Below are 17,562 nucleotides of genomic sequence, written 5' to 3' on the forward strand. Positions count from 1 at the left end.
AGGAAGGAGTCTGACGCCTCTGTCCAGCCAGCTTTGGCCACAGCTCACATCAAAGCTGCTCTTGCTTTTGCCCATTTATCTTAACTTCCTCAACTGTATAACTGGGATAATGTTGTTTCCCTCACAGAACTGTTGAGAGCATTAAATCAGTTGAAATCAGGAGAAGGTTTTGAATAGTGCCTGCCACTCGGGCACTCAAGCTTTGTTGTTCTTAACATTTTCCCCTCCCCTCACCATCCTTACCCCCACCCACCCCTCTTCCAGGTCCAGCTCCAACCCAGGCAAGGGCTGAGCAGGGCTGACGAGGGTGGAGAGGGCAGCCAGGCCCCTGTTGCTTGGCGGCTGCCTCTGGGAGTCAAAAATCAGGCCCGCCTCCCTTGACACAGCTGGTTGGGTTGGGGCCTGGTCCACCTGCCCCACCTAAGCTTCTGGGACCACAGACTTGCCCAGCCCTGAGCCCAGGGCAGCTCGTCCTCATCCTGGAAGGAAAGGTTCAGCCTGGAGGCCATTGTCCAGATGAGAAAAGGAGGTCTGAGACGTGGGTGGGGACAAGTCGATTGTCCCTCAGAGAGGGGAGGCCGGGTACAGCTTTGTTTATACACTGTTCCCTGCACAGGGGAGGCCCTTCCCCTTTCTTGGAAAAGGCACAATCCAATCTCAGGACCTTTCCAATTGCCACCTCCTGAGAAAGGGCCTTTCCTCTCTGCTGGGTCTCTGTACCTCTCTTTGGCTGATGGCACTCCCAAGAATCCCCTGTGCTGCCACACAGAGCCTTTTATGTCGGGTCCTGAAGGCTGTGTAGGAGTTCCCCAGGGGCTGGGGGCTGAGAAGGGCCTTCCCGGGGGCTGAACACACAGCCAGGGCAAAAAGAATGTCGGTGGGAGGAGTTTGGGCACACTGGGGAGCAGTCAAAGTGTTGTCCCAGGAAACTGGTAAAATATGGAGCCAGTGGCATTGATGGGGAAAACTGAGGCTGAAGGACCAGAAAGTTGCACCAGTCAGAACTCTCGTGGCTTTAGAGACAGGGCTGTCTCATTACCTGAATATGCACGTCGCTCGCTCGTTGGAGGAGGGAAAAAACGTCCTCCAAGTTCGGGGACGCGCGGGGGCCCGCTCCAAACTCGTCCCCCCGCTGCCCGCGCTGGAGCCCTGGTTCGCAGACTACAAGTCCCGGCAGACGCCGCGCCTCGGCGCATGCTCGGCGGGCGTTCCTTCGCGAGTTTGGAGGAGCACCGGGGCCCAGTCTTCCCCATTGTCTGGCCCGCAGGGGCGGGGCGGGAGGCTCTCGGACGTGCCCATTGGTCGGGCGGTGCGTCAGTCGCGCCCGGCGCCCGCCCCCGTGGAGGCCCCGCCCCGCTCCCGAGCCCGGGCCGCCTGGCGCCCCGCCCGCGCCCCAGGACCGGCGGGGCCGCGCGGCGCATCCTGCAGGCGGCGGCGGCGGCGGGCGCGGCGCCGGCAGCTGGACGCAAGATGATGAAGTTTCGGTTCCGGCGGCAGGGCGCCGACCCGCAGCGCGAGAAGCTCAAGCAGGAGCTCTTCGCCTTCAACAAGGTGCGGCGGCGGCGGCGGCGGCGGCGGGGCGGGAGGGGGCGGGCCGGGCACCGGGGCGGGGGGCCCGGGGCCGGAGCCACGTCGGGCCCGGGGGCAGGGGGCCCCACGCGCCGCCTCCGCCCCTGCTCCGCGCCCTGGGTGGGTCCGGGTCCCTCGCCGACTTTCCGGGGCTGCGTCTCCGGGTCCCCGGGCCTCGGGGGCCCGGTCGGTGCGGCTCTGGCCCCGACCGAGCGCCTTCCCGGCCCCAGCCCGAGGGTCCGCCTCTGTCCCTGAGTGTCGCCTCCGTGCCCCTTCACGTCCCCGCGTCCCCGAGTCTGTCTCAGCATCTTGGAGCCTTGGCCTCGCCTGCCGCCGGCCCCCTCCGCCTCTGCGTGTCCGCGCGGTCCCTCGAGCGCTCGCGCCGGCCCACTCTCTGTCTCGTCACCTCGCTTTCTCTGGGGGCTCTTCCTTAGCTGTCAGCCCCGGGGGCAGCCGGGCTCAGGGTTTGTTTTGCTCTCGCACCGGGCGGGGCCGGAGGGCTGGGGAGAGGAGGCAGATGTTGGGGGTGGGGTGGGGCCGGGAAATCCCTTCCCTGTTCCTCTCCTCCCTCCCCCGCAGCTTTAGACTCTGCCCTGCCCCGCGAGGGCTGTGCGCCCAACTGCGCCTCGGTTTCCCTGACTGTGAAATGGGGCCATTTCCCTCCCTGCTGTGAGCCCTGGCTCCGCGTCACGTGGGCCCGGAGGAGCAGCGGGTCAGTCCCTGCGGGCCTCTGCACTGATGTGCGGCCGCGTGGACCCCCAGCCTGCCCCCGGCTGACTCCTCCCAGAGTGCCGGCTCTGGCCTCCAAGCCCTCTGATTGCACAGGTCCTCACTGCTCTTGGGGGGGGGGTCATATCCCCATCCTGCAGGTGAGAAAACTGAGGCTCAGAGAGGGGTGATGACTTTCCCAAAGTCCCAGATGCAGCTGGGGCACTTTGTCCTTATCTCCTTTTGTTGATTGCATTTGACTTTAACTTCGAGGGCCTGCTGTGGCCCTCCTGGGCCCTCCTGTGTCCAGGAGGGAGCTCTCGGACAGCTGGACCTGGAGTGGCTGAGGCACCCGAACAGCTCTTGGGGCAGATGGGGGGCTGCCAGGAGCCTCAGACTTGGTGGCCGAGAACCTGTCAGAGGCCTCTGGGGCCTAGAGAGAGGGCTGGTGCCCAGGTGCTCCCAGACGCCGCCCTTCCTGTGCCGGGGTGGCTGTGAGGGTGAGCCGCTGCGAGGTGAGAGAAGAGTGATGGGGCAGGCACTGAGCTAAGGTGTCACTTCCCCGGCCAGTGAGTGGGGGTGTGAAGTGGGGACCTGAGACAGATGGTGGGGAGGTTCTGTCTCCCTGGCTGGCCCTGGGTTGGCAGAAGGCGAGGGTTCCCCCTAGGAAGAGGGAGGTCCCAATCTGCGTGGGCAGCAGTGCTGGGAGAGGGTGGTCTTGGGCAAGGGGCTTGCTCACCAGAGGGGGAGGCAGGTCGGGGCACGCGTGGATTTTGTCCACACGCAGCCCTGCCTACAAATTGTCTGTGGGATGTCCACAAATACTGTTCCTACTGGGTGTGAGTTCTAGGTGCTGGGGACACCAAAGTGACCAAAAGGGACAAGTACCTCTTCACTCAGGGGGCTGATGGCCTAGTGGGGGAGACAGTGAAAAGGCAAAACCAAAGAATAAAACATGCAGCAGTTTGGATGGTAGCTAGTGCTGTGGATAAAATTAAGTAGGGTGATGGCCTGGAGCATGTGGACGCGGATGGCTGCTATGGCCAGGGTGGCTGCTGGGGGCCTCTGAGGAGTTGAGTGAACTGGGACCTGAGTGATGGGCAGGAGCCTGTCATGGGGAGTGCGGGGTGAAGTGCGTTCCAGGTCGAGGGACAGCAGGTGCAAAGGCCCTGAGGCAGGAGCCTGCCTAGTAAATTGGAGGAGAGCAAAAGGCCAGCGAGCCTGGAGTCACGTGAGCTGGAGGAGAGTGGTAGGAGGAAAGGGGTCACATGTGAGAACTTGGCTCTCACTCATAGTTAGCTGGCAGCCCCTGGGGGTGTCCCAAGCAGAGGAGGGGTCGGTCCAGACATGGGCCGGTTCAGCACTGGCATGGCGGTACTGGTGGGAAAGGGACGCTGCCCTCACTCCCAGCCGAATGGGCAGTTGTCCTCAGGTGGACTCACTGCCCCCAGTGCCCAGGTGGGCGAATGAATCTTGGAGAGTGCCGTGAGCAGCCCAAGGCCAAGCCAGCTGTCCAGGGGGCTCAGATCCTGCCTGGATGGGCTGCGGCAGGAGGGAGGCTGGGGCCACAGGCCCAGGAACCAGGGTTTCTTACAAAATGTGCGTCTTGCTGAGGCAGTTCTCGGGAGGTTCCAGTGGTCCACAGGTGGCACCCCACATTGGCGTTCGGAATGGGGCTGGAGGTGCAGACTTCCCGTGGAAGGGCCCCCCTAGCTTGGCTTCAGGGCATGAGTGGGAGCACCTTGGGTGGGTGGGCAACGGAGGAAAGCCTATGTCACGTTGGTGGGGCAGGGCCAGTCTGTGCTGGGACTGGCCCTGCCGGGAGCAGAGGACCGGTGGGAGCTGTTCCACTGACACCCCCAGTGCACAGGCCCCCTTCACACCATTTCCACCACAGATGGGGTGGGAATCATGTTCCTCAGTTCCAGCTGTGGAACCCAAGTCTGGGAGGTGGGTGACACCTTCAGGGTCTGGGCAGGACGCTCCCTGGGCCTCAGTCTCCCTGTTTCTGAGTCTGAGGGCTAGACGTTGTCTAGAGCCTCTGCCTAGATGACTTTAGGGGTTGGCCTCTGACCTCCACACAGGGACGGTGTTTGGGGAACACCATGGACTTCACGGGGGACCCCAGGCAGCATGGGGCCTCACCAAGCTTCAGTCTGTGCCTGTAGGAATGGGGTGCCTGCACCTCCTTGAATCTTGTCTTTCCTTTTTGTTGCCAGGGCCCTGTGCACAGTGGGGTGGAGACGGGTGTTGAGAGGGACGGTGGCTTGGCCCGGGGTGGGGCCCAGGGGCTCAGGCCCTCCATACCAGCTGGAGGGTGACTCTGCTTCGGGGTTTACGACGCAGGCACAGCACAGGTGGACCCGGCTTGAGTCCCATGTGCAGCAGCGGCAGAACCTGAAGGCTGCCGTGGGTGGGCTCGGCTGGGCTGGGGTGCAGCTGTGCCTGGACAGATGCCCTCCCCTGTCCCGCAGACGGTGGAGCATGGCTTCCCTAACCAGCCCAGCGCCCTGGCCTTTGACCCCGAGCTTCGCATCATGGCCATTGGCACCAGGACTGGGGCCGTCAAGATGTATCCTTTGCGGACCGTGCCTTGGGGCTGTAAGGACCGCCTGCCTGTAGCTCCCCGTGTGCTGTTTAGGGCCCGGGCTGGGAGGCTGTGGTAGGTGCCTAGATCCTGGCGGAGGCCGGCAGGGCGTCTGCCCTGGGGTACCTCCTCCCAGAGGTGGGGGGCAGCTTGCAGTGGCCACAGCTGTCCCTGCTGCATTTCCGCCAGCCAGTTTCCTCGGCGACCCTGTGATCCATCGTCCCAGCAACTGACTAGGGAGGCCAGGCCTGGGGCTGGCTGGTCACGGCACCTGTTGAGGGTGGGGGGTGGGCCAGGGTCACACAGCCAGACTTGCCCTGGTGACTGGGTACACATACGTGTGTGACTGTGAGGACACGTGTGTTCATCAGAGAGGCTGGGGGGCAGTGCCAGGCTCTGCGTGGTGACCACAGCTCAGCCCCCACCTGGATGCTGGCGGCCGCACAATGGGCCATGCGAGCTGCACAAAGCGGGCATTTTCCCTGCGAGCGCGGGATGGGGGTGGGGAGGGGGCACGCAGACAGCTGATGCCTCCGTGCCTGCCACGGAGCACCCGCCCCCACGGCCCGAAGCGAAGCCTCACTCAGGGCAGCCGGGTACGGTGTGTCGTGCGGCTCCCGGGACAGGGACGGCCACCTCCACCCCTCCCTGTGTGACCCACCCTCTGGGGCTCAGTGTCCCTGTTGGGGGTATCAGTTGACACAAAGTGAGTCAATGCCTGTAAAGCGGAGGGGTGGGGGTCTCCCCACCCTTGGCTGGGGGCACTGGCCAGGCAGAAGTGGGCGTCTGGGCCTGCAGATGCTGACCTTACCTGCTTTAGGGGCTGTGCCTTGGCCCGATGCCCCCTCCTCCCGTGGGTACCCACTTCCTGGCCTGCTGCTCCTGCCCCGCGAGGTACTGTTGTGCCCACACGTGTGTCGTGTCCTTGCAGTCGGTGTGTCACAGTGCCCCAGGCCACGCGTCTCAGCCTCTCGAGCTGGCCCTCCTGGTGTGCTGGTCTGTCCTGGGCACTGGCTGCTCGTGCTCACAAAGAGCCTCTTGTACGGACTGGGAGACAGCTTCTGAGGAGGCCAGAGCTCCCTCCAGCCCTTCCCTCCTTCCCCCAAACCACCCCGGCCTGGAGCCATGGGTTGGGAAACTGAGGCTGGAGAAGAAGGCCCTGGACACAGAAGCCACCCCTCCCCCTCGGGGCTAGCCTGTCTCCTTGGTGACCCTGGTTCCCGCCCAGCCATCTTGCCCTCTCTTTTGTCCCCTCTTCTGTGTTCTCCCAGCTCCTGCAGGGAATCCCAGCTCTATCTCCAAGCAACGGCTTGGCTCCTGCCTTATCCCCAGGCAGCACCGCTGACCCCTCCCTGCCCTCCCTTTGGGGCCCCATAGGCCCCGCCCATCCACGGGCAGACCTGCAGTTGCTGGGACCCTGGCGGTGATGCCAGGCACTCGAAGCGGGTTAGCCAACCTGTCCAAGCGTCTGTGAGCGGGTGTGTTTCATGGGCGGGGGCTTCTGGCTGCCTGCCTGCCCTGGAGGGAAGTCGGTTCCCTCCCCGATGGCTGGAGTTGGGCCTGCAGCTGTGGGAAGAGGCACCTGCACTCTGCTCTGCCTTGCGCTCCCCTGCCCAGGCCTGGCCTGGCATCCGTGCCTGGGGGCGGCCTGCAGGGCTCACTGTCGTGCACACAGACACCTGTGAGGCTGGCAGAGGGGAGCCCTGGCCGTGTGCCAGGCCTGGGCCACGCGTGCTGACCATGTTTGCACTCTCACGCGCCCTGTGTCAGCCCTACGCGGTAGACGTCGGCGCCCCTCTTACAGACGAGGAAGGGACGGCTGTGCCGCAGCACAGCTTGTAGGAGCGGAGTGGAGCCTGCACTCTGAGCTGGGGATGGGTACCGTGGGGTGCAGGATTGTGCTTCTGCAGAGAGGGGCCCACCTGGACTTTGGAGTGCTCCTGGTGACGCAGGCCCGACGGGGCCCATCGGAATGGTCCTAGAAAAGGAGGAGGCTTGGGTACCTGCTGCTTTCTGCCCTTGACCCATCACCCTCAGCTACGGGGCACCCGGCGTGGAGTTCACGGGCCTGCACCGAGACATGGCCACTGTCACCCAGATACACTTCCTGCCTGGCCAGGTAAACCTCCGCCTCCGCCCGCTGGCTCATGGCCCCCAGGTGCCCCCTCCTAGTGCCCACCAGCCCAGTCTTGGTCTCTGCTCACCCCAGGGCCGCCTCCTGACCCTGCTGGACGACAGCAGCCTGCATCTCTGGGAGATCGTTCACCACAATGGCTGTGCCCAGCTGGAGGAAGCGCTCAGCTTCCAGCCGCCCAGTCGGCTGGGCTTGGACGGTGCCAGGTACGAGAGAGCTTGGCCGGGGACCAGCCGCGGGCATGGCGGGGATGAGACGCTGCCTGGGGCTGGGGTTTAGGGTGGTGGGGTACGGTGAGCTGAGCCTGGGTCCCAGAAGGCAGCATTTGGACTCCTTTTCCCTGAGATGTGCTAATGGGCTTGGCGGGTATCGGAAGGGGAGTTCCGGCTGAGCCCGAGGTGAGTAGGTGGGGGGTCCATGGTACAAGACCGCTGGAGCACCGGGAGACGCAGGAGGAGGGTGTGCACTGGGTCCCAGACGTCTCTCACCTCATCCACGGGCTGCACAGTGGTGGAGGCGTCTGGGGCGGGGGCAGGCCTAAGCTGAGCTGACATCAGCAGGGATCCCGGGCTGTCGCAAGCTGGGGGTGAGGTGACAGGTCAGAGTGTGCACAGGTGAAAGGCAGGTTGGTGGCAAGCAGGGTCCTGTTGGGCCGTGCTGTTGGAGGTGCTGACAGGATGGCCAGCAGGGCGCCCGGAACGGCCTGGAGCCCGTACGTGTGAGAGTAAGGGCCTCCCAGCCCCGGTCCTGCGGGCCTCGCTTAAATGGCCACAGTGGGTGAGTGCTTAACGCTGCAAAACGCGAGCTGTGGACTGCTCGTGCTGGGGGCCGGGTGGCAGCCCCGTCCAGACCACGCCTCTTCAGGTGTGGGTGACCTGGGGCCTGCCTGCGAAGGCAGGAGCTCCCCAGAGGGCTGGTGACGGGCTTCCCGGTGGGTCTCAGGAGAGCCGTGTGTCCTGCATCTCCTCGCGCTGGCCCAGGCGGTGGCCTGCTTCCTGCCTTTGCCTCCTGGTGGGTGGGAGGAGCCCTGGAGCCCGTCTCCAAGACCTGGGGAACCTATTTTTATCCCTTTCCTGCCGACAGTGATGAATAATTGAGTGAGCGAATGATGGCCACAGCCACCGCCGTTGCCTTCCTGGCTCACCAGCCCCTCCATGATCAGGCCCTAGTGAGCACGGAGGGCCCATCATGAGCTAACAGTGGTGGCTCAGCACCCCCTGCACCGTCCTCGGCAGGGCGGTGGGCCAACACCCTCACCCCCCGCCCTCGTCTCCTGCAGTGGCCCCCCCAGCCTCGCCCGCATCACAGTGGTCCTGCTAGTGGGTGCTGGTGACATGGCAGCCCTGGGCACCGAGGGTGGCAGTGTCTTCTTCCTGGATGTTCCCACCCTGATGCTGCTTGAGGGGCAGACCCTTGGCCCTGATGAGGTTCTGCGAAGGTGAGAGGCAGGTGGATTCCCGCAGCTACTCTTGCCTGGGCCGTGCTGCTGGCTCACCTGTGCTCCCTCTGCAGCGTGCCAGATGACTACCGCTGCGGGAAGGCGCTCGGCCCCGTGGAGTCCCTCCAGGGACACCTGCGGGACCCAACCAAGATCCTCATCGGCTACAGCCGGGGCCTGCTGGTCATCTGGAACCAGGCTGCGCAGTGCGCCGACCGCGTCTTCCTGGGGAAGCAGGTGTGTGTGGGAGGCTGGCGCCCACCGCGGAGCCCTCTGCTCAAGCCGCCTTGCTCACGCCCGTCCGCCTTGCCCTACAGCAGCTGGAGAGCCTGTGCTGGGAGCGCAGTGGCAGCACGCTGGTCAGCTCACACAGCGATGGCAGCTACGCCGTCTGGTCTGTGGACACCGGCGGCTCCCCAGTAACACAGCCGGTGGTAGCCACCATGCCGTACGGTGAGTGCTGGGCGGGCTGAGGCCAGCCCCGCCGCCTGAGCACAAGGTCAGGCACGCGGGGACATCCAGGAGGACGTGTGCGAGGCGGCAAGCCACGCCACATCCGGGAAGGCGAGAGCCCCGGGGTGGGGCGCAGTCAGCAGCGGTGGGCCTTCCCCTCGGGGTGGCAGGAAGCAGCTTCCAGGCCGGGAGTGATGGGGCAGCGTGGGAATGGGAGAACGGGTGAGAGGTGTGACCTGAAGCTCTTCTGTTCCGGGCAAGCAAGTGCGCCTGACACTGTCCCATTCCTCCAGGCCCCTTCCCCTGCAAAGCCATCAATAAAATTCTGTGGCGAAACTGTGAATCTGGGTAGGTGGGGAGCCGATCTTAGGGGTGGGTCGGGGGCTGCATTGGCTGGCGGGGGGCTGGGGGGCTCTCGGGCACCTGATGTCCTGTAACGCTCTCTCTGGGGCGAGCAGTGTGTGCTCCGGGCCCAGGTGGCTCACGTGGCTCCCCTGCCCCTGTGTAGGGGCCATTTTATCATTTTCAGTGGCGGCATGCCCCGTGCCAGCTATGGTGACCGCCACTGTGTGAGCGTGCTTCGGGCCGAGACCCTGGTGACGCTGGACTTCACCTCCCGTATCATTGACTTCTTCACGGTGCACAGCACACGGCCCGAGGACGGTGTGTGGCCTGCCCTCGCCCACCCTGCGCCCGCACCGCCCGTGGCCATGCTCACCCGCCCTGTCCCACAGAGTTCGACGAGCCCCAGGCGCTGGCCGTGCTGCTCGAGGAGGAGCTGGTGGTGCTGGACCTGCAGACGCCCGGCTGGCCAGCTGTGCCTGCTCCATACCTGGCCCCACTTCACTCGTCCGCTATCACTTGCTCGGCCCACGTCGCCAACGTGCCTGCCAAACTGTGGTCCCGCATCGTGAGTGCTGGCGAGCAGCAGAGCCCTCCACCTGCCTCCAGTGCCTCGGTGGGTAGCTGGGCGCCCTGCAGCGTGGGGTCCTGGGGAGGGAAGGCGTTCCCGGGGAAGGGCACTGCCCAGGCCTTGGCCTGCAGGTGGGAATGTGACAGGTGTATCCAGTCCTGAGGCCAAAGCTCAGGGACAGGGCGCAAGACATGTGTCCTGACCTTCCACTGACATTTCCGCTTCCCTCTCCCAGAGCTGGCCCATCACCGGGGGCCGGAACCTGGCCCAGGAGCCATTGCAGCGAGGGCTGCTGCTGACCGGGTAGGGCGGACCTTCAAGTCCCATGGCCAGGCACAGTTGTGACGTGTGTGTATGTGTGTGTGTGGGGGGGCAAGTGGGGCCGGTGCAGCCCACGCAGGTGTGGGAGAGCGCAGCCTGGGACAGGCAGGCACTGACCTGCCCAGTGACTCAGGCCTGGCTCTTGGAGGGACCTGGTCACCCTCTCTAGCTCAGTGGGTTGGGATGTAACTTCCTAGACCTTGGTGCAAGCCCGTCCCTGCCCTGCCTTTTGGCCTGGAACTGAGCTCCACCTACCCAGCCTGCCCTGGGACCGGAAAGTCTGGGCCGGCCCACGCTGAGCTGCCCAGGGCAGGTGCTGGAGAGCCTGGCTAGGCCCGGCGGGCACTGGCGTGCCAGGTGACTCAGGCCCCCACTTCCTGCCCTTCCCCTGCTGCCTGCCTGTGCTGGGACCCTTGGGCCTCTGAGTCCTGCATCCCCTCCCCTGCTACAAAACTCTTACCTGTGGCTTTCAGGGCTGCAGGGGGTTTTCCAGCCAGCAACACAGACTCGGGTCCTCACGCCAGGGCTTCCCACCTGAGGCTACACCCAGATCGGCCTGCTCCTCCCCTCTCTTCCTCTCTGCTTCCTCCCGGCCTCCCACTCTTCCTGCAGGCAGCCCACATGGCTGCCTCGTGCCCCAGCTGAGCCCTCTGCTCTGTGACCGGCTAACTGCTCGTCACCTTTTCTGGATGTCCCAGTGGGGGCAGAACCTCCTCGTCCTTTGTTCCCTGGATTACCTCCCCTTCCGTTTCCTGCTCTTCACACTGGTGATGATGTCCACACCTTCTCACCATGTTTGACGGGCCCAGGTGCACGTGGCCTGGCATGCAGTAGGCACACAGAATGTTTGCCGTCGGTCCTTCCTATTTGCTGTATGCAGGAGTAGTCTGGCCAGTATTGGGCATACACAGTAGGTGCTCATTGAGTGTCGCTGAGGAGTGGGTGGGGGAGTATGCAGGGACCCGGCGTGGGCCTGATACTCCCCTCCCTGCAGCCACGAGGACGGCACCGTGCGGTTCTGGGACGCTTCGGGCGTGGCACTGCGGCCGCTGTACAAGCTGAGTACAGCTGGCCTCTTCCAGACAGACTGTGAGCACGCTGACAGCCTGGCCCAGGCTGCTGAGGACGACTGGCCACCCTTCCGAAAGGTGGGCCCCTCCCCGGCCCCGCGGAGCCTGCTGCTGGCTCTGCCCCATGTCATCGCTCCCTCCCATTTCCCAGGTGGGCTGCTTCGACCCCTACAGCGATGACCCTCGGCTCGGCGTGCAGAAGATGGCACTCTGCAAGTACACAGCCCAGATGGTGGTGGCTGGCACTGCAGGCCAGGTACGCCGGGGGTGTCCCCAGCCTTTCTGGAAGACGTGCTCTGACCTGCAGGGTCTGGTGAAGTGGTAGAGAGACCAGCGGGGGCAGAAGTGCAGAGGTGGGAAGGGGGCCCTAGGTAGGGCTGGCTGGGCCCAGGCCAGTCAGGGAGGTGGGCCTGTTGTTGGGCCTTATGTCCAAGCACTGGCTGTAGGGAAACACGGAGGGTTGGGGCCGGGGCGGGAGCACAGCGGGTAGGCGAACCCTGGGAGGGCAGGGACCTGTGGGTCTCGGTCACTGCTGTGCCCCCAGCACTCCCCAGTGGACAGAAGGTACTCAGTGTGCGCTTCTTGCTCAATGGGAGACGAGGGTGGTGCTGGCGGGGTACTTTGCTCCAGGAAGACAGGGACCACATGGGTCTTGGTCATCACTGTGGTCCTCGGTGCTCAGGGAGGGACCTGGTATACGGTCGGCCTTCGGTAAGTGCTTACTCATGGAGGGACTGGAGATGATCTCAGAGCCTGTCCCCCCGCAGTGGCTTTGCAGGCTCAGGTGGGGCACAGGTGGCCCCTTTCTCCATGTTGACCCCCCACCCCCGGCTTTGGGCTCAAAAGGTGCTGGTTCTGGAGCTCAGCGACTTCCCGTCAGAGCAGGCGGTCAGCATGGCCAGTGTGGACCTCCTCCAGGACCGCGAGGGCTTCACGTGGAAGGGCCATGAGCGGCTGAGCCCACGCACGGGGCCTCTGCCCTGGCCCGCCGGCTTCCAGCCCCGGGTGCTGGTTCAGTGCCTGCCGCCAGCCGCCGTCACTGCTGTCACCCTGCACACCGAGTGGAGCCTCGTGGCCTTCGGCACCAGTCACGGCTTCGGCCTCTTTGACTACCAGCGCAAGAGCCCTGTGCTGGCCAGGTGTGTGGGGGTGGCCCGGAGCCGCTGGGGGGGGTCTGCGCCTCACGCGGCCCGGCCTCCTGTGGGACCCCGGTGTTCCCTCAGCCACCTACGCCTCGGTTGGCCCTTTCACAGTTGGTGAGGCGAAGCTGGCTCCGTTGCGTCTGGCAGCTGCGTCCTTATGTGCGGTGCAGCTGCTGGGCTGGCGGGCCGACAGGAGGGGCTGGGGCATGCTGCCCGGGGACCCTTCCCACCTGGCCCGGGGGCTGCTCCGTGGCACAGCTGGCACCTGTCTGCCCCCAGGTGCACCCTTCACCCCAACGACTCCTTGGCTATGGAGGGGCCTCTCTCCCGGGTGAAGTCGCTCAAGAAGTCCCTGCGCCAGTCTTTCAGGCGCATCCGCAAGAGCCGAGTCTCCGGCAAGAAGCGGGCCACGCACGCCAACAGCAAGGTGAGATGGGCCCCGGCCCGGAGCCCGCTGTCTGCTCAGCTGCTGCTGCACAGCCCTCAGCAGCCCCAGCCCCGGGGGGTCAGGGCGAGCGGGGCAGGGTGATGGGATGTCTGGTGGCAGGCTGAGTGGGAGAAGACGGTGGCCCGGAGCCCCGCGGCCCTCCAGTTGCAGGAAGCCAATGCGCAGCTGGCAGAGCAGGCCTGCCCGCAGGACGTGGAGATGACCCCGGTGCAGCGCCGCATCGAGCCCCGCTCGGCCGACGACTCGCTCTCGGGTGTGGTGCGCTGCCTCTACTTCGCTGACACGTTCCTTCGAGATGGTGAGGCCAGGGGAGGCACGGGTTGCCATCGAGGGAATGGGCCGTGGTGGGGGAGCGGGTGGGACCGCATCTTCCAGGGGTTGGAAAGCATTACTGGGCTGGCGACAGGGCGCCTCGGCCACCCAAAGTGTCCCGTGGAATTTCTGGTGGCGCGGCGTTGATGAGCGAGCCAGCAGAGCCTCTGGGACTTGAGAGCCCAAGATCTGGGGGAGGAGAGTTCGGGGTCCACCAGTGCCAAGGCCCTGAGGTGGGCACGTGCTGGGAGACGGCCCGCGAGTGTGTCTGCGGTGGAGGGAGAGGCGCTGGTGCTGGCCACTCTGACCCCGAGTGGTTGAAGCCCCGAGAGGGTCCTGCACAGAGAAGTGAGGTGCTCAGGTTTATTGAGCGATTCACGGATTGGTTTTTAACTTGCATAATGGAGACTTACAACCGTACACAAAGACAGAACTGTGGGCACCCGACATACGTCACCTGGTGCTGCTGCCACAGCCACACATGCTGACCTTCCTGGAGTCTTTTAACTGAAACCCAGTGTGAGTACTTCAGTGTGTGTCTAACGGATGTCGCCTGCAGCCATGGTGCCCGTGTCACACCCCACGGAGCTAACACTGGTCCCGGAGGCCCCTGTCACACTTGGTCCGTGGGCAGCTCTCTGTGTTCATATCAGAAATGCATTTTGTGGTTGGTGTTGGGTCAGCATCCAGTTAGTCTGAACGTGGCGTTTCACTGATGTGTCTTTCAGTCTTTTGGTTCTGAGAGAGGGTCCTCTGGTGTTGCCAAGGGTCCTTTGTGCAGTGGATTTTCCCATTGTTTGGATGTGGCAGCCTCGGGGATCTTCACCTTGTTCCGTGCTCCCTGTGGGAAGGCCCAGGCGGCTCAGTTCCCAGCCGGCTGGGCAGTGGGGTGTCCGCTGCTCACTAACTTGCCGCTGGGGTTTGGCTCCCCCTGATGGTTGCGGACGTCCATCCATGCCGGGTCCACAGCTGTGACCGCTGGCTGGGGCCCCCCCTGGCTCCTGGGCTTTTAGCTCTGATTCTTCACTAAAGGACCTTCCCCAGAGGTTCAGCTCGCAGGGGGAAAGCAGGCGAGACGGCCTCAGTTCATTCAAGCCCAGGCCTGGGTTTCGTGTCCGGCTGCCGTGTGCAGGACACACTGACAGTCGTGGGGGTGAATGAAGCAGGGGGCACGGCCAGGACCCTCATGCACCTTCGGGGTGAGGGCCCTATTCTGAGGTGTCCGCGGGACTAGTGATGGGATGTGGGGGGTGGGGAGAGCTGGGGCTTTGTGGTGGGGCCGAGGGGGCCGCAGGATGGCCCTGGAGAGATCAGGTTCAGTGCGTGCTGCGGACTTCTGCGTGGAGCTACCTGGGAGGCTGCTCCAGCCTCTGACGGGGCCGCATCGGGGCTCTGTTGTTGTCAGGACAGAGGTGTCCGAGGCCGTGAGGCGGCTGGTCACTGGGGAGAACCGGTCAGGAGAGGAGGGAGGGGCCTGTGGCACGTGGGCAGGAGCCCCGCCTCACCGGCCTGTTGCCCTGCAGCCGCCCACCACGGACCCACCATGTGGGCCGGCACCAACTCGGGCTCTGTGTTTGCCTACGCGCTGGAGGTGCCGGCAGCGGCGGCGGGCAGCGAGAAGTGGCCTGAGCGGGTGGTGGAGGCCGTGCTGGGCAAGGAGGTGCAGCTGATGCACCGCGCGCCCGTGGTGGCCATCGCCGTGCTGGATGGGCGCGGCCGCCCGCTGCCCGAGCCCTACGAGGCCTCGCGGGACCTGGCGCAGGCCCCGGACATGCAGGGTGGCCACGCCGTGCTCATCGCGTCTGAGGAGCAGTTCAAGGTGAGACGCCGCCGAGACCCGCCACGCTCCTGCCTCCCCGGAACCCCTGCCCTACCTGTACCCCTAGCTGCCCAACCTCCCACCCCCCGAGACCCTCCTGCCGGCAGAGATGCCCGTGCAGAACCTCGAGGAACCCTCAGCTTGCTGCGTTCCTGCAGGACCCTCCTTTCTCACCGAGCCCCTACCAGGACCCCCTGACTGCTCCCCAGGGCTCTGCCTGGCAGGAAGTCACGGTTTGGGGGGCACCAGCCATCTCGCCCTCATAACCCATCGTGACTGGTTTTGCCAGGTTCTCCCAGGAGGGGCCCTGGGAGGTTTCTAGGAACACGTGAAGCAGGCAGAGGTGGTACAAGCCTGAGTGGCAGGTTGGGCTCCAGGTGGGGGCTGGTGCTGGCACCAGGGAGGGAGGGGCGCTGGGGGCGTGGACAGGGCTGGGATCTGCTCATTCGCCACCTGCCCGCTGTCAGGTGTTTACACTGCCCAAGGTGAGCGCCAAGACCAAGTTCAAGCTGACAGCCCACGAGGGTTGTCGCGTACGCAAGGTCGCCCTGGCCACATTTGCCAGCGTGGCCTGCGAGGAGTATGCCGAGACCTGCCTGGCCTGCCTCACCAACCTGGGGGACGTGCACGTCTTCTCGGTGCCTGGCCTGCGGCCCCAGGTGCATTACTCCTGCATCCGGAAGGAGGACATCAGCGGCATCGCCTCCTGTGTCTTCACCCGCCATGGCCAGGGTGAGGCAAAGGCTGCCTGGGGCCGGGACCCGCGTGGGTACACAAGTGCCAGGGAATGGCAGCAGAACGGGTGATGCAGGTCGGGGGGCAGGGCCAGCCAGCAGTGCAGGGCAGAGCTGAGGGGCTGTGGGTGGGGGCACGTCTGCCACCTGCGCCCTTCGCTCCCCACCCTGCCCAGGCTTCTACCTGATCTCCCCGTCCGAGTTCGAACGCTTCTCGCTAAGCGCTCGGAACATCACAGAGCCGCTCTGCTCTCTGGATATCAGCTGGCCCCGCAATGCCGCCTCTGCCAGGTGCGTGGAGGGGTGGCCCTGGCCTGCGAGCAAGGCTGGTCTCATCCCCATCCCCGGATTCTGCATGGAGCAAGGGTGGCCTTCCCTGGTGTCACCCCTCTCTGGTTCCAGGGCTCAGGAATGGGAGGACAGGGGTCTGGCCCTTGAGCCTTGGGGTACCTGCCTGTGACCACCTCTTCCCCCCCATCACGGCCCTGTCTCTGCAGCTACAGGCTCCAAGAATCACCCAAGCTGAGCCAGGCTAACGGGACCCCAGGCATTGTCCTGGCCCCACGGAGCCACGATGGAAGCCTAAATCCTGTCCACAGCAAGGGAACTGGTGAGGGGCTGGGTGTGAAGTAGGGGTGGCAGGACCCCGATCCGCCCAGACATCAGGCCAGGCCCTGCGGGAGGCAGCGGCTGAGCCAAGGCTGGAAGCCTGGGGGGGGGGGGGCCTGTCGTTGCCATGTCCCACACGTGCTGGGTTTGACTCCGGGTCCCCAGGTACAGCGGGTACCCCAGGGCCCTCGCAGAGGCCGGATCACTTTTTCCCTACAGACACCCCAGAGCCGCCTGAGGCCACGCTCTCACCTATGTCCGTTGACTCGGCTACCAGTGCTGACACCACACTGGACACGACAGGGGACGTCACAGTGGAGGACGTGCAGGATTTCCTGGGGTGAGGTGGGCGGGACCCACAGAAGGGGCCGCCCTGGCTCCCCAGCCTCCCTCCCCCGCCCCCAGCCAACCTAACATCGCAGTGCAGAGGGGCCCGACCCGATCGTGACCCATGGCCTCTCCTTGCAGCTCTTCAGAGGAATCTGAGAAGAATCTGAGGAACCTGGTGGAAGACGAGGCTCGAGCCTGTGCCATCCTGATTAAATGAGGTGCTGCAGGTGTGGGGGAGCCTGGGGCTACCTGGTCTGCACGCCCAGCTCTTCGTGGGCCAGATGTGATCAGTGCTCAGTGGCTTGGCCCGACCCCTTCAGGCTGTCACTGCAAGGCCCTTGCCCCTAGGGGGGTGGGCGGCCCTTTTGCCTGCTCTGAAGAGGAGGCTGAGTGGTGGCACCTGTGAGGCCAGGCCACCTGCCCGTTGGCTCCCCGGCTTTCTGCTGACTCTTCTCTTCCACTACCAGGAAGGCCAAAACTACCTGGCCACCAACGGCCCTGTTCGGGAGCTGGGATCCAGGACCCCTGGCTCGTGCCTGGCCCTTCGCACAGACCTGTTTGCGCACCTGGCCCCTGGGCAGCCCAGGGTGTGGTCCTGGAACTTGGCTCAGAGCCTCTGGGGTGGATATGGACGGGCCCTTCCTGTAGGCACTTGGCTACCCTGGAGGGCAGATGCCAGCGGGGAGGACAGCGGGGGCTGGCAGCTTCTGCCACCAGCCACGCCACACAACACCCTTCCCCCATCTCTTTACAAAGAATATTTTTCTAATGCCTGGCTGGATAGTGCCAGGCTGGACAGTCATTTCTAAAACTATTTTGGTACTTGTTCGTGGGCAGCCCCCCACGCCCCCGCCCCCTGAACCTGTGCATTAGTGCGTATGTGTGTGTGTGTGTGTGAGAGAGAGAGAGAGAGACAGACAGACGGAGGGAGCTCCCTGGTCACCCAGGACTGAGGCCAGATGTGTGGGAGGGTGT

The 17,562-nt window shown here is 64.8% G+C and overlaps 1 protein-coding gene across 4 annotated transcripts; it reads left to right on the plus strand.

Moving 5' to 3' along the window:
• Positions 1-1,389: 1,389 nt before the first annotated feature.
• On the plus strand, positions 1,390-17,509 carry LLGL1 (LLGL scribble cell polarity complex component 1). 4 transcript variants are annotated; one of them, XM_081028564.1, is made up of 23 exons: positions 1,390-1,551; positions 4,752-4,849; positions 6,902-6,983; positions 7,074-7,204; positions 8,278-8,436; positions 8,511-8,673; positions 8,754-8,889; positions 9,183-9,237; positions 9,398-9,552; positions 9,624-9,847; positions 10,038-10,105; positions 11,118-11,271; positions 11,345-11,449; positions 12,040-12,332; positions 12,615-12,762; positions 12,883-13,081; positions 14,619-14,914; positions 15,382-15,646; positions 15,825-15,939; positions 16,146-16,258; positions 16,477-16,597; positions 16,726-16,805; positions 17,055-17,509. In XM_081028564.1, the coding sequence occupies exons 1-22, from the start codon at positions 1,471-1,473 to the stop codon at positions 16,802-16,804; spliced, it is 3,240 nt and encodes a 1,079-aa protein (XP_080884690.1). In that variant the 5' UTR covers positions 1,390-1,470; the 3' UTR covers position 16,805; positions 17,055-17,509. The 4 variants fall into 4 exon arrangements, with proteins under 4 accessions (XP_080884690.1, XP_080884692.1, XP_080884691.1 ...); XM_081028566.1 differs by having other exon boundaries at positions 12,928-13,081; XM_081028565.1 differs by having other exon boundaries at positions 8,757-8,889.
• Positions 17,510-17,562: the final 53 nt, after the last annotated feature.

This window comes from Rhinolophus hipposideros (assembly GCF_964194185.1).
Source record: "Rhinolophus hipposideros genome assembly, chromosome: 20".
NCBI classification, from domain to species: domain Eukaryota; kingdom Metazoa; phylum Chordata; class Mammalia; order Chiroptera; family Rhinolophidae; genus Rhinolophus; species Rhinolophus hipposideros.

Excerpts from the sequence above, each read along its gene's own strand:
- LLGL1 (XM_081028564.1), top strand. The coding sequence starts at position 1,471 with ATGATGAAGTTTCGGTTCCGGCGGCAGGGCGCCGACCCGCAGCGCGAG. Across the intron at positions 6,984-7,073 it reads TACACTTCCTGCCTGGCCAG|GGCCGCCTCCTGACCCTGCT; the intron begins GTAAACCTCCGC and ends TGCTCACCCCAG. Across the intron at positions 9,238-9,397 it reads TGGCGAAACTGTGAATCTGG|GGGCCATTTTATCATTTTCA; the intron begins GTAGGTGGGGAG and ends GCCCCTGTGTAG.